At 38.2% G+C, this 16,495-nt stretch overlaps 1 protein-coding gene across 3 annotated transcripts in view; it reads left to right on the top strand.

Annotated features, from left to right (window-relative positions):
• LOC118409981 (neurocalcin homolog) overlaps positions 1 to 14,999 on the top strand; it is a 28,371-nt gene extending 13,372 nt beyond the window's left edge. For 2 of the 3 annotated variants that reach the window (XM_035811409.1, XM_035811410.1), the window contains exons 2-4: positions 4,794 to 5,210; positions 7,768 to 7,890; positions 13,232 to 14,999. In XM_035811409.1, coding sequence (XP_035667302.1) covers positions 4,833 to 5,210; positions 7,768 to 7,890; positions 13,232 to 13,315 — 585 coding nt within the window. In that variant the 5' untranslated portion in view covers positions 4,794 to 4,832 and the 3' untranslated portion in view covers positions 13,316 to 14,999. Of the gene's footprint in view, positions 1 to 4,793; positions 5,211 to 7,767; positions 7,891 to 13,081 lie in introns of all 3 variants that reach the window. The other variant, XM_035811411.1, reaches the window with a different exon arrangement.
• The last annotated feature ends 1,496 nt before the right edge of the window (positions 15,000 to 16,495 follow it).

A 16,495-nucleotide genomic window follows, 5' to 3' on the forward strand; every position in this document is an offset into this window, starting at 1 on the left:
GATTTTTCAAATGACATTCGTTTGAAATAGTAGCATCTGAAGCTGTTGATTTCCCTCAGATAAGGTAGGGTATATTATGTTCAATCATTCTGCACTTATACAGCTTGTCTGTGTATGCCAATCAAATTAATCTGGTCTTACATTTAGCTTTTACAAAACTGGCATGTTACAAGGAGGTTGTTGGGAGATAACATCGTTGGTTACTGGGAAATAACATTGTTGGTTACTGGTACTTTTTTTTTTATTGAGGAGGTTTGCTGTTGAGCAAAAAGACAATAACCGTTATCAGCATGCCCATTTATACATGAATGCAGCAATAATTGTGTAATGGCTGCACTCATAAACCTCTGACTGTCTGAGTCTGAGCACTCGGAATATGTACCATGAATGAAGACCATTATTGTACATTCATGCCTCCACAGGCTAGGTACTGGTCGTTAGTAATTAAGGCTGAGTAAACGGCCGAGCATAGAGAGTGTAGTCATGAATTATGGCACCATATACACCGAAGGAAAGCAGGTCATTAACGTTATTATCATATAGACATTGTCGTATATCTACTCTTATGTCCAAAATAAACTTACCGGCATGTTTGATTTTTTTATAGCCACAAAATCCACCGGGTATGTTCTTATTTTTTCAAATTAGGGCTTTACTATCCAGAGACCCCTGAAATATTGAAAGTTTGGGTTTTTCTGTCGATATTTCCGCTATATTTTTCCTTGCGGTGTGGATTTCCCCGCCATTGTGACCCAAACATCCTAGCAGTTACGCGGTACCCGTAACATATTGGTCGATTTTGCTATGAGCCTTATGAAGCTACAAAGTAAATGTTGTTATTGGGAGAAAATGAGACGCCACACTAACGTTTTGAAACACGATTTTTATACAACATTTATATATGTAAAACTAGCAACGTTTTGCATTTAGGGCAGATTCGGATATTAAGATGATGTCGTAATTGTGTAATAATGATTTTATTACGGATAATGATGGACACAGAATGCCATTTATAATTCAGAGTGTTGACTTTGAAAAATAATCGTAAGATTTTGTCATGTTAGCGGTTTCTAGTGTCAAAATATAATCTGTAACATGTTAGTATGTGTGGCCTGAGATGCTGAGCTACTTTTACAGACGAGCTCTCACAGAAACTTAAGTTTCAAATCAAATTAAGATAATCGTTTGTGAACAGGAGTTTATGAACAAAACGCAATTTTGTTCATATTGGAGGTGTTGATGTGTGTTTTAATTGGTGGTTTTGTCTGAAGAAAATATGGTTGAGTACAAAAAGGTATACTTGCAGCTGTATAATGAATTTAATGATTATGTATATAATCATATGTAATTATAAGTAATAATAATATACAACATTTTTTATTGATCACTTGCTTCAAGTTCCAAGTAGAACATGCATGTATCATGTAAATTTTCACTTGTTGAATTTGAAAGCACCATTGGCCCCCGGTTAGTGGTCAAGCAGGGAACCTACATGTATGCCCAATTTTTCAACGTTTAGGGATACTATGAATTTGTCACCTCCATGAAATGTCATGGAGGTTATATTTTCACTAGCGTTTGTGTGTTTGTCTGTCTGTCTGTCTGTCAACAAGATAACTCAAGAACGGCTGGTTGGATTGGTTTCATAGTTGGTTTGCTGTGATGAAAGCTGGAAACGATTAGATTTTTGGCCCCCTAGCGGCTTCCCTTGGTACTGCAGCGCAACTTCCAGTTTTGTTATCTCTTGCTCTGAACAAGCTATTGTCACAAATTTTGAGTATTAGATAGCTCATGTGCTCAGGGATACGTGACATAAGTTTGGGCCCCTCAGTATCAAATTTTCTGGGAAGTCTTGTGAGCACTAATCGTTCGTTGATATGATGATTTTGATCATATGGATGACATCTGTGCATACATGTACAGCAATTTTCGGCTATTTGCAAAGCTAAATTAAAAGTTTTCAACCATACTGTAAATCATACAAAATAAGCAAGTAGATGACGTGGTTAGCAAAAACAAATATAAGATGTCATTGATTAAAAAAACTGAAGTACAGTCAAACCTGCCCAAGACGACCACCCGGGGGACCGGAAAAAAGTGGTCGCTGAGAAGTAAGTAAGTGAGGTCTTTAATATCAAATACAACACACACACGTATGCAAAATTTCCTCCCATATTACAGTAAACTGCACATTGACCCACCCATTGACCGCCAGTCGAAATGGCCAGCTGGTCGATTCGAAGATGAGAAGAGGTGGTCGCTCAGGCAGGTTTGACTGTACAAGAATTTTCTTTATAATTGGCTTGATCACTCAAGATCACTCAACAGCCCAAAAATTTTTTAATGGGTTTTATTCAATGCAAAAATGCCTGATTTTGTTCATAATTTTTGCCCTGAAAATAATAATTTTTTTTTTTTTTACCTCTAAGGCCACACCAATTTAATTTCTTGGTTCACGGATTTTTTCATAAAAAATATGGAGCGAGAGGGCGAAATAGAAATGAAAATAACAATTGTAAAATGGTTGGGGTAAAGTTAACGTCTAATCCAAAACATAAAGAAAAAAAGTTGTCAGCTTGAAAAAAGTACAAAAACACTATTTTTGTACAGTAACAGCACCTGTACCCACACTTTAAGGAGCTTATAATATAAAGGCCAATTTGCTACACCAAAAAGTTGGTGAATGGTTTCATTAATGGTGAAAATTTGCTGAGTAGTAATTTTTATTTTTATTTCCAAAAAATAGGAGTGAGCGAATCCGTGAACCAAGAAATTAAATCAGTGTGGCCTAATTTTTCAAAATTAGAGAAATTGAAGGATCACAACTCTTGGTCTTGTGGCTGAAGGAATATCCTCTAACCCTATAATAATATATATACAGTTAGTTTGCTTCAGGATAATTCCTTGAAAGAGGTGGTCGCTAGACTTGAGAGTGTGTAGTCTCCAATTTAAATCCGCAATAAACTGGGGTATGCCCACTGAATTACCGTGGCAGGTGGCAACTTCCTTTAAATACAGTCAAACCTATATTAGCTGCCACCTTTGCAAAGCGACCACCTGGCCATTGCGGTCACCTTTTGTAGGTCCCTTGCATTTTTCCCATAATTGACCTAAGCATTAAGAAATAGTCTAAAGTGGCCACCTGTACAACGCGGCCAAAGCCACATGATTTCCAGTCCCGTAGATACGCTGCCTATTGCGACCATACGGCAGCCGAGTTTAAAATCTTAGTTTGCGAGGATTTGGAGTTTCCGGCAGTCATTTTGGCTGTAACAGAAGGTGCGCGTGCCTTGAACATTGGAGCGCACGGCAATACTCCCATAGCAATCATTTTCTGTAGATTTGACTTTGGCAGGGTCAGTTGAATTTTGAGATGATAGAGACATGATGATGTTACAATGAGACAATGTGAACTTATTGCTCATGGTAAATTGATCAGCATTTTCTCTATAATAGCCACCTGTCTATAGTGGCCACATTTCTTCAGTCCCTTGAGTGGCCACTACAGACAGGTTTGACTATTCATTTTAAATCGTACAAGGGCTGGGTGATTCCAGTCAGTATTGCAAATGAAAGATTGAATAAAAGTAAAGTGAATATTACCATTAATAAATTGTTTTTTTCTTGTCATGCATGTTCATATACTAGTACACAGTTGTTGTACTGCATGCCAAAAGTGCTATTGAATCCCTGTGCATATATGTGGAGGGCACTCCTATACCAAATTTCAGGTCATTTGGTTCTTAAAGTTTAAACCAGGGTACAGGAGCCAAAAATGTACTTTTTTGGTGAGAAACTGGCCAGAAATTGCAAAATAAAGCAATTTGTTGTACTACATACCAAAAGTGTTACTGAATCTGTGATCAAGGCACCTTTGTGCCAAATTTCAGGTCATTCGATTGCAATACCAGGGCACAGGGGTCCAACATACATTGTCTACAGTTTTGTCTGAAAATGACCAAAAAACACAATAGAATCCTTTTAGAGGCAGATATGAAAAAAAAAAAAGATGCCTGGGGGTATTGGCCCACTCTACCCTTGTGCCAAGTCACTCGGGCCAGTAATAACTGAGAGCGTGCTTTGAAGATTTGACAGGAGAAAGGAAGAAAGAAGAAAAACATTATGAATACAATATATTTCACCATGCATGTGGTAAGGCTGAAATATGTATAAATTAGTCTTTTTGTACAATTTCAGTTGTGGTGAAATATGCAACATGTGTTTGCACAACAATATGACACTCACCAAACCCATGCAGACCCTATCCATGTATTTCCTATATGTATAGACACTTACTTCATCATGCATATTGCTGTATTGTTTTTGATCTTTTTTGGCAGTCATCCAAATGTTGCATATGATGTGATCAATGGACAGTTATGTGTAATGTTAGTGAAACCTGAAATGCACAATCAATGAAGAACAATTACGTGTACAAGAAACCCTAAATAAACTCGGCACAAAAAGTTTGGAATGTTACCTTTGGTTGATTAAATTTATATTTCTTATGTTTCTGCATTAATTTCAATGTATTACATATTCATGGAAAGCTTGTGTACATGTGATTCTCAGACATGATATCCTGGAGGAAGGCTGCATTGAAGTCCTTGCTTTGTGTGGACGCATGTTGTATCTATGCAGAGTGGCATGGTTGTGCACATGCAATTGGAATTTCTTTTTACTCTACTGTACATGTACTCTTGTGCTTATTATATATGAATAGTGTCACAATGTTGGTTCTCTTAATTGCCCAGTAAAGCAGAATCTAGATTCACTTTTTGTTTATTTTGCAGATCTGAGATTTGAATGAGGAGCTAGTAGCAAAGACAACCATGGGTAAACAGAACAGCAAGCTCAGGCCGGAGGTTCTGGAAGACTTGAAAAACCAGACAGAGTTTAATGAGCATGAGCTGCAGGAGTGGTACAAGGGCTTTCTGAAGGACTGCCCCAGCGGAGTCCTCACGGTCGAGGAGTTCAAGAAAATCTATGGAAATTTCTTCCCCTACGGAGATGCCTCCAAGTTCGCGGAGCACGTCTTCCGCACATTTGACGTTAATGGAGATGGTACGATAGATTTCAGGGAGTTCATCTGTGCGCTGAGTGTGACATCAAGAGGGCAGCTGGAACAGAAACTGAAGTGGGCCTTCAGTATGTATGACCTGGATGGGAATGGCTACATCTCCAAACAGGAGATGCTGGAAATAGTACAGGTTAGTCCTGGGCTAATTAGAACTACTGTCTGTCTGGAGACCTGTAGTGCATTGACTGGGGCAGGTTAGATGCACTTGATTGGAGTAGAATAATATTTAAAGAAAAATTAGATCATTATGACTACTAGAAGTGAGTTTGATTTATCATTTTTTTTCAATTCTATGTTTTTTAAAAATCTTATTAAGTTGCTCAGCCAAAAGTACTCTCAAACGTTAGAAATGGATTTCTGAAGAAATTAGTTTTGGTGTACATGTAGTAACTGTTGCAATTTTAACTTGACTTTGGAGTGCAGTGCAGCATGCATTACATAACTATATTATGTACACGTATGTTTTCAGCATCCAACGTTATTTATTCATTTATGCAAAGTGTCAGGTAAACTACAAATGTATTTAATGAGTTTTATTCTTTGATTACTCTTATACTATCAATCTTTCTCAAACTTCACAGAAGTCAGGTATTAGGTCAATATGATTATGACAATTGCACAGTATGCCTGCTCCTGACCTTCACCTGGATAGTTTCTGATAGAGTATGTTAATGTTGAACTCAGAGACAACCTCCATCATATATCACTCAAAAACACCTTAATTTCTCTTTTACACAATGTATGTGTCTATCATGGAGCAACTTGTGCGTTTGGGGTTACGGTACTGGATTCTGAAGAAAGATGTTCGTTTACCCTTGTTTTGAAAAGTTTTAGATTGATTCCCCACAGGGAAGCAATTCCGTGGAAGCTTGTGCCATAACGATGGTATATTATTCTAGGAGAGAAGCTGTGAACGTGTGGAACTTCCTCCTAAGAGGTGGATTAGGCAATGTTGATTTGATTATATGGATGACATCTGTGCACGCATCATCAGGTGTTTCCAAAAGTTTTTGACCACACAGTTAATTGTACAAAGCATCTCTAAATTGAGCACATGTATGCCGTAGATTGATAAATAGTATCAGAAAACAGAGGGCTAATGCAATAGAATGCCAAAATAAATCTAAAGTCATAGAATAAGATTTGAAAGGACAGAAAGAAAATAAATCTCATTGTTGGTAGGCGTAGGTACCAGTACAGAAAATTTAGGTACATGTATAGGTCCTGTTCAGGTCCAGATGATCATTTCCAGGTCCGGACCTATTATATATAATACATGTATATATATATAAACAAAAAGTTTGGAATATCAACTTTGGCTGATCATATTTCCGTTGTTTCTGCATCAATTTCAATGTGTTATATATCAACAGAAAGCGTGTGTGATTTTCTTTGATATGGTATCAAACTCTTTATGATTATAAATTCATGGAACGAGCACCAGGGCTGCTTACGTCAGTGGGTCACCAAAAAAAGTGGCCAAATTTCCCTTTTTGCGTGAAATACTGTATCATCCTGCTGGTATGGGTGCTGGTGTTAATGACTCAATCTATCCTTTTTCACATAATCTTTGGTATACAGAACATCCAAGTTTATCCTTAACATTTGAGTAGAGTATATGTGCCCTTTTTGCAGTTGGATGGCCGAATCAAAGTGCGGAGCTCGAGGGGGCAAAGAGAATGCCATGCTGACTGTCGCACGGACAGAGCGTGTAGCGCTTGGCGGAGGCAGTGTCATGGTGTGGGGTATGTATGGCTGCCACAGGAAAAACAAGGTTCACTATCATCCCAGACAACCCCAATACTGTGAGATAAAGCGACACCATTCTCCATTCAGTCGCATAATCGCATTGTCATACCTTGTGTGTATGGGACCAAATGCAATTCTGTAAGCGTTAGAATACAACGCCCGTCCATACCGAGCAAGGACCATTGCAGACTTTGTGCGTGGACGGGCGGTGTAATCTTGCAGAATGTCATTTGGCCCCATACTGAAGGGGTAAGACATTGCGACTAAATGAAAAATGGTGTCGCTTTATCTCACAGTATTGGGGTTGTCTGGGATGATAAAGTGAACCTTGTTTTTCCTGTGGCAGCCATACATCCCACCACACCATGACACTGCCGCCACCAAGCGCTACGGTGCTGTTACGCTGTATCCGTGCGACAGCGTGGTATTTTCCTTGCCGCCTCTGCACCTTGATTCGGCCATCCAACTGCAAAAAGGGCAGATATACTCTACTCAAATGATAAAGATAAACGTGGATGTTCTGTATACCAAAGATTATGTGAAAAAGGATAGATTGAATCATTGACACCAGCACCCATACCAGCAGGATGATACAGTATTTCACACAAAAAGGGAAATTTGGGCACTTTTTTTGGTGACCCACTGACGTAAGCAGCCCTGGTTCTCGTTCCACGAATTTATAATCACAAAGAGTCTGATACCACATAAAAGGAAATCACACACACTTTCTATTGATATATAAAACATTGAAATTGATGCAGAAATAAGGGAAATATGATCAGCCATAGTTGATATTCCAAACTTTTTGTGCCGAGGTTATATAATGTCCTTGATGTAATCAAGGCTGTCTCTGTACCTTTGACTGTAGAAACTTGGTACAAATGACTACAGAAACAATGTGTGACAGACTGAACTCTGCACCTATCTTTCCACACAAGGCAATCTACAAGATGGTTGGCTCAGTCATGAAGATGCCAGATGACGAGTCCACCCCTGAGAAGCGGACAGACAAGATCTTCCGCCAGATGGACAAAAACAATGATGGGAAACTCTCTCTACAGGTGAGTGACCCTGCTTTCTTTATGTGTTATTGTTACCCATTAGTTGCCATGGCTTATTATTACATGTGTCACCTGCCATGATAGCTCTTGCAACAAAATCAAATTTATTATTTTCAAGATGGCTGTTGTCATTATATTACGTTACATAAATGCATGCCCATGTTTGCCAATCTACCTGCATTTGAAAATGATGGTTACGTCACTTGTCGTGCCAGTCTGTGTCATGGTTTGAATCAAGCCTTAGGCAAGCAAAATACTTAATAATATAATTGTAAATTTCATTCATTTTGAAATTGTAATTTGTAACTTGGTGTTGTTTTTTTTTCAATAAACATGTCCACAAACATTGTTTCCTGTGAAGTAGATCACGATTTCACTACAATCTTAGGAAGGATGCAGGACTTTACAGGATGCTTTGATGCATTTCTTTTATGAATGTATTATACATGTACCTCCACTGAACAGCCAAAATTTGAGAATATATGAAATGCAATCATTATGGCAGTAGGAGATTCATATTAAGTAGAAATAAATAACCATTACCAACAGCAAAAACAATCCATCTTTAGAATAAATTTGTGTTGATTTAGGCAAAAATACCCTGGGATAAAGGAAGAAACACAATGAATCTTTAATTCATCCTGTTCAAAATGTCACGGTGGTCAAATACGGGCTCAAAACCTCCCATGTCTAGCCGAATTCGAACCTTCTTCCATGATGTTCGATCTGACGTAATTCGAACCGAACCCGTGTTCTATTTAGGTCATCTGCAGTCATTGGAGGTAAAACCGTGCTTTCTGGCCCTTCCCCTTCAACTAACTTGAATCAGGCAAAAAATATAGTTTTTAACCAATATAAACAATCAATGCTTTCACTTTGTTGCGTCCTGTAATATGTAACAAAGCTACTTGCGTTTTTGTTGGTGACCTTGAATATCATAAGTGTTGTTTACACCGGTATCAATTACACCCTCCCGCTCTCCGTGCGGCATGACATGCGTGTAAACATCGTTTAAGATCTCGACCAAGAAGAGTCCAAGTTAGCTAATTGACGGCTCAAAATGACCGCAACGGTTTTCCCGAGATTTCTGTTTTTGGGATTTTTAAAAAATGCCTTCGATTTTGAATGATTGGTAATTAAGTGCGAAAAATGCCATTTTTACGCATATTTTTTACTGTAACTTTGCTTAAAATTAAAAATTAAAATATCCCAAAAACAAAAAGTTTTATTTGCCTCTCAGATGACGAAAAATACAAAAATCGAGAATTTTCCATGGCACCTGCGACTCATCTTATCAAGAGTATGGTCAAATTGAAGGCCTTCCTTGAAACAGAAAATAATCGTCTTTGGAAGCAAAATCGAAACAAAACAGCTATCTCAATCCAAACGGGAAGATTCAAACTATCTAAAATTGTAAATTTAATCTTATTTTGAACACATTTCCCTTGTCATAACATTTTGTTTATTTTGAAATATTTTACGGTTAGCAAATAGTAGGCCTCTTGTAACCCAATACTCTGTCAAACTCGCATAGCAACGGGAAAGAATACCCTAGCAACCGACCGCCGTGTGTCCTCAAGATTGTCGGAGAAGGAATGCGTACATGTACTTTATTCAGTTTTTTTTTCCATTTCAGCTTGCCAAATTTGTCTGAAACTTACCCCATATCCGGGGAGAGTACTTTGATTGAGAAAATAGGTAGTGTCGAGGAATTCTTGGACTTGTACAGGAATGTTTTCCACAGGAATGCTAGTCCACAGTAGTGTTTGGAATGTTAGTATCCATGAACTGTAGGTAGAAAGTTGGCCATGTGTCAATATTGGACAGCAATTATAAGACAAAGAATCTTAAAGTTTATAAAACTAAGGCAGCTGCAGAACCAGTTAGTAAAGAAATCTTCATTATAGTATCAAGTCAGGTCAACAAGCAACAGCTCACAGTTCTGAACAGTTATCAATAGATTTATCATATTTTGAACATAATTTTGATAAATGGTGGCTGTTCTTCCTTCCATCTGTCATCTTCCTATCATGTCGGTCATAATAATGAGCTGTTTTTCTGATTCTCACAAGCTAGTGAAATCTGTTTTGAAAAGAATGAATAACCAGGGCTTGAGTAATTGACAGAAAGATGTCTTCTAACAATGAGGAAACCCTAGTCTATCACAATACACTGTACCAATGCTAGCCATGCCAGTGTTTAGGGTTACCTACCTGCAATGATTGATTGATTTGATTGATTGATTGATCGATTTTATTTTGCACTTTGAAAAATGATAATATACAGAAAATTATAGAAAACAACAGAACGTGCAAGGGGGGGGGGAAGCCATGTGGCTTATACAAACTCCCCCCCCCCCCGTCAAAATTTACAAATTATAATACAAATAAATGGGCATGAAGATTATACATCAAACAATAATAAACCCAGTGAAAATAATATAACCCAGTGATCATCATAACGTTACAATTGATCTTAACATCAAAAACTGAAGTTAGACAAAACTAAACATGATCTACAGATCATAAAGTAATTAGTCAAAATTATAAAGTTACAGTCAAACCTGTATTAGCGGCCACCTTTGCATAACGGCCACCTGCCCATAGTGGCCACTTTTTGTCGGTCCCTTGGATTCGTAATGATTAAGAAATAGGCTTAGCGGCCACCTGTCCAACGCGGCCACGGCCACACGATTTCCGGTCCCGCAGGTACAAAAACACTGCCAATTACGGCCACGCGGACCGCTGATCTATGTTTCGGCACGCGTTCGGCCATATACAGCTGCCGTATCGTCACCCTACGCCGGATTTAAAACCTCTTTGATTTATTTTCAAAACAAAACTTCGTAAACTGGCGCTACCCATACCCGCCGACAAGCGAGGTCATATAAGGTCAATAGACGACACCAATATTACAGAGGTAAATTGCGTTAAAGTTACGTTCTAATACACTATCGCTTAGGTTAATTTACATCACAAAAATTTCTAAATGAATTGTTACAAAGACAAAATGATATGAACTTCAGACTATGGTGGATTTTATTCTTACATTTATTAAGAGATAAGTCTAAATTGACGAGACTTTTCTTGTGAGTACCACATTAGCATAATGGGCGAACCTGACGTGTGAACGCGGGAGGGAACACACGGACGGCGAAGTATCAAAGGATACAAGACGAAAGATCAAAGAAATATGACGATACCGGTCTCTTCAGACAATATCAACTGTAGAACATTTAAAACTTTTTATAGCTTTTGTTTTCTTAATACTTATAGTGTAAAATCATTGCAGTACATGTACAGTACTGTATTATGTGAATAAAGATCAGTGGGTACTAAAACCATGTGTAACTTATTGCTTGTGGTCAATTAATTAGCATATTCTCTATAGTGGCCACCTCTCTATAGTGGCCAATTTTGACCAGTCCCTTGAGTGGCCGCTATAGACAGGTTTGACTGTATTCACAAAAATCCCTTCTTACCAGTCCTATATAAAGACATTTTTAAGTACAACTCAGATATTCACAATCACAGTACAAGGCAGCAAAACAGTCTTTGATTAAGCAAGTAAAGCACAATGCAAATGTATTCCTTATTTGAAATGGTATTTGTTTGCTGTAGCTTATTTTACTTTTAGCTTATTTCAGCTTTGAGTTGTATTTTTTGAAACTTCAATCATTGCTTTGCCACCTACATGTACATGAAATATTCATAGTGGTTACATATAATTCACTAGCAAATTGTGTGTGTGTGTGTGTGTGTGTGTGTGCGTTTGTGTGTGTGTGTTTGTGTGTGTGTGTGTGTGTGTTTGTGTGTGTGTGTTTGTGTGTGTGTTTGTGTGTGTGTGTGTGTTTGTGTGTGTTTGTGTGTGTGTGTGTTTGTGTGTGAGTGTGTGTTTGTGTGTGTGTGTGTTTGTGTGTGTTTGTGTGTGAGTGTGTGTTTGTGTGTGTTTGTGTGTGTGTGTGTGTGTGTGTGTGTGTAACTATGTGTGTGTGAGTGTGTTTGTGTGTGTGTGTGTGTGTGTGTGTGTGTGTGATATTGATTAGATTTTGGGCCCCCTAGCAGTACTGCAGTGGAACTTCCAGTCTTGAGTGTTCTGAGCAAGACATACAGATTTTCATGATTTCTGGTATGTACAAAAAGTAGCTTCGACAAAGATGTACGAAATAAAAAACAGTCAAACCTGTATTAGCAGCCACCTGAGTGTGCATATCAAGCACCTGGCTATTTCGGTCACTTTTTATCGGTCCCTTGGATTTTTCCTATTGACTTAAGCATTAAGAAATAGTCTATAGCGGCCACCTGTACCACGCGGCCATGGCCACACGATTTCCGGTCCTGTGGATATAGAAACATTTCCTATTGCAACCATACAGCAGCCATATGTCACCCTGCACCGAGTTTCAAATTAGTAGTTTGTGAGGATTTGAAGTTCCAGACAGGGTCAGTTATATTCTGTGCAAGTCTTTGTTGGCGAATTTACCAATATTGTGCATGGAAATATCAATCATTTTGACTTTGGCAGGGTCAGTTGGATTTTGAGATGAACCAAACAATGTTACTTGATGAGAAGATCAGAGGGTACTGAAATCATGTGTCCTTTATTGCTCGTGGTCAATTGATCAGCATTTTCTCCATAGTGGCCACCACCCCGTCAAAAGTGGCCACATTTTTCCAATCCCATTTGTGGCCACTATAGACAGGTTTGACTACAAATTATGCAAAATATGCAGAACCATATGTAAAAGCTAGCTAAACCATTCTCGCACTTGACAATCCTCTCCACAACCGCTACACACCTACCAAATATCGTGAAAATCCCCCAGCTGCATTTCGACTTATATTATTAATTATGGTGCCCAAAAAAATACCAAGCTCGCTGCAGTACCATAGGAAAACGCCAGGTGAACCGTTTTCGAACTAGGCATGCCTTTCCACAACTGCATACAGACCCATGTAACAGAAAACATGATAGATGATGGGAACTATTATACATGTGACATGCGTTAAATGTTAGTTGAAGGTGAATGTCACCATGCATATTTGCATTAAAATCTTTTTCATGGAGGTCCGACGTCACCAAACTCTTGTTAGTTTCTTCACCCTGTCATCAATGCTATCTTTGCTATCATTGAACTTTTATTTCCAAGTAGTATGTTCTGACCTTTGAGCTCTGACCATTATCATTTCAGGAGTTCATCGAAGGAGCTAAGAGTGATCCCTCAATTGTGAGGCTACTGCAGTGTGATCCCAGCGGTGGCATGTGAATTTGCAGGGTGGTTTACTAAATTTTGGTTTACAAAAGTTTCGGACAGCCTTTTTGTTTTGTTTTATTGCTGCAGGAATTCGTAGAGGGGGCAAAAGCTGACCCCTCCATCGTCAGACTGCTACAGTGTGACCCAAGTGGTGGCGGACAGTTGACGTGATTAGATTCACTTCCTATCATCATTCCCTGTGTCAGACATCAGAGCGGAGACTACCATTGTGTCTGATTTTAACATTTTAGGAAAAGAAATCCATATCTGAGTGTATGTGAGTCCCAGCTGCAAGTGTGTATTGTACAGTTTTTATGTCCCATGCAGTTTTCTACATTCAAGACATTATGGTATCCTACATGTCCTCCATCTGACAGAGTACATGTACATACATCTCTAACAATATGCAGAATAGACATCTTCTGACATGTGCATGTATATATATATATACAGGAAACGTACCAGCCTGCTGTAACTAGATATTCAAGAACTTGTTGTAAACTTTTCTTTACTGTGGACCATAGGAAAATGTGATAATGTAATAGGAGGCATACATGTAGTATGGGACAAATACATGGATAGACAAGTTTGTTTTTTGCAGTCTGTAGTCAACCTTGTAAGCTGTGCAATGAAGGGACCATTGAAATTTCGTTACACTTTTCCAGCACTGATTTCTTTGTATCAACTTTCTTTCCCTTGGTATTAGTCCTGTTTCTGTTTGTAGGCAACATGGCCATTGACTTGCTGTTCAAAATGTATACAGACATCATGTACATGTATTATACATTAGCTACAATGTTCAGTTGAAGGTTACAGTTAACATTCATAATCGGGTTTCATGAGAGCCAACCCAAGTTGTTAGTTAAGGTAATATGTAATCCCTCTCTGATCAACAGTCACTGGCCAAGGGTAGCAATTACAAACTGTCAATACCACAACAAAACATGCTAGGTGAAACGTTGCAACTTTCTATTTAATAGGCTCGTTTTCATTGAATTGTAAAAAATGCTATCGCCTGCCTTTACGACTTGATATGGAGCAAATTCTAGACAACATCACTGGTCCCTTTGTTTTTCTACAACCCCTGTAATGTTTTACCACAACATTTATATTGATTGATGGTTGATGGCTTGGAAGATTATTATAACTATGAGTGGGATTTAACCCCTTAAAAAATGGCTGTCGCCTGAGAAGGCACGGAGAATTGAAATAGTAGCCAAAATTGTATTAATTCAGTTCCCAGCATGATTGTTCGGCAGATGAAACCAGCTACCCATGCCATCTGATTGATCATGTCAGATCGCTACTGTCACTGATCTTGGAGGCTGTGTGAGGTGATTTATTTCAGTTGCCAAATTCGGTAACTAACGTTACCACCACAAGTACAATGGTTGCCATGTTTATATTATCCACATATAAGACTAGAAATGGACATTTTTGTGATGCTCTACAGTTTTTCTGGCTTTCTAAAGAAACAAGAAAGGGTTGTTGACTGATATTTGTTTCCCACCGTGCTTAACAAAATGTTGAGCACGTAATGAAATGACTGTAACAAACGTTACCATTGTTCGATACTTTCTAAGCTTTCTATCTGACCTGGTGTAATGCTGCCCACTTTTTAATGTCCCTAGGGATTTCCACTTATATCTAAACATGTAGCCAATAATGTAAATCATTTCAAAGAAAAAAGGGTAAGGTTTACTGTTGTAACAAACATTTGTTACATACACATGCCCTGTAACCAATCGGAAAGAAAATAATAAGTTGAGGTTTTGGGGGGGCTATGGTTGCAAGCGGAATTTTCCAAAACAATCAGGTAGGTTTTGCTGAAAAATAAGCCAATTTATATTTCGAACAAAAAATTGCCATTATTTACGTTTTAATAAGAACGAGTGAATACAAATGTAGTTTCCAGAACAGTGGCATCAGGCAGGGAGGGATATGGCCGGTGTTATATCTCCGGCATACAGAACCTTATAACTACATCTACATGTACATGTAGCCCTTATTGAAAATCACGAACCAGCACTCTACCAAAAAACATGAATGCCACCACTCTGGAAGCCTACAAAAGGCTAACTTCCACATTATGGATGCAACAAAAACACAACAATGTCTTCAACACAACAATGTCTTCAGGAAGTTGTTGGTTCACTTTCTAAACACTTCAAGCTGCACAATATTCTTCAGCACTCATGATACAGCAGTTGGTGTTGGTACAACAAATGTGTCTTGTTTACTGTGTTGTGTCTGAGAAGGGTATGTGAAAAAATACCTGGCAGTTTGTTTTGTAACTTCCAATAAGGATTATAGACAAAATAAATGTTCAAAATTATATATACCGACTTGAAAATGTATAGTCTGTAGCATATCTGTTCAGCTAACAGAATTCAGAATTTGCAGCACATGTGTACATGTACACACTTATCAAAACAGGTTATCAAACCTGACCAGCTGTACATGTGGTAACAGTTTGAACTGAACTCTGGTGAAAAGAAATGATTTTAGATGTAACTTACTGGTTTTGATGGTATTTCCATTAATTCAGAGACATGATAAAATAACAATGTCTTGCTTTTTAAGCCTGATAGGCATTTTAAATGTCGACTAACAATGTAGCAGCAAATAGAAAGGCAGTAATCACCCATACATATGATACAATAAGTCAAGCAAAATTGATATGATATGTTAACCACAAAATTTATAATTATTGTTTTAAATAGTAAATGTTTTGTTGCATCCTTTTTGCCTGATCAAGCTTTGAAAGTTGTGAAAGTCAATGTGGTGGTACAAGGGTTTGCAAAGTAATGCGTAGGAAAAAAATTAGTGCTTGTGCTTGTTCAAGCTATATATGATTTTACTATTATCATATAGCCAGGCGACATTGACCAATCAAAAGGCCCGTTTTATATTGGTTATGAGGCCATAACACATATCAGAAAATCATTTAACATTGGTGTTAAATTCATTTAACACCGGATCCAATCAGAAGGAGAGGTCACAGAACATTGATTAATCAGAATATAACCCAGCAGGGAGGAATGATCACACCTAGCAGGGAGGAATGTTCAGTACAGTAGACATGGTTTTAAAAAGATTTGACATGCCGCTCTCGGGTCCTTGCCCGGGGGTGGTTGTGGGGGTGCTTTGCCACTGAGTATACTGCCTCCCTCCATCTCTCCCTGTCGTGTGCCCCGGGTGCTTGCAAGAGGCAGGCCAGGCCAGTCCTTAATTGCCAAGATTGCAATGTTGTGAATATTTTCTGCAGAAATTTTGGTTTCAAAATGAAGTATGTAATCTCCTTATATGTAAATTTTCAAAATGCATTTCTCAGAAATTCAATAAATGAAT

The sequence above is a fragment of the Branchiostoma floridae genome, chromosome 2 (assembly GCF_000003815.2).
Source record: "Branchiostoma floridae strain S238N-H82 chromosome 2, Bfl_VNyyK, whole genome shotgun sequence".
In the NCBI taxonomy this organism is placed as follows: Eukaryota; Metazoa; Chordata; class Leptocardii; order Amphioxiformes; family Branchiostomatidae; genus Branchiostoma; species Branchiostoma floridae.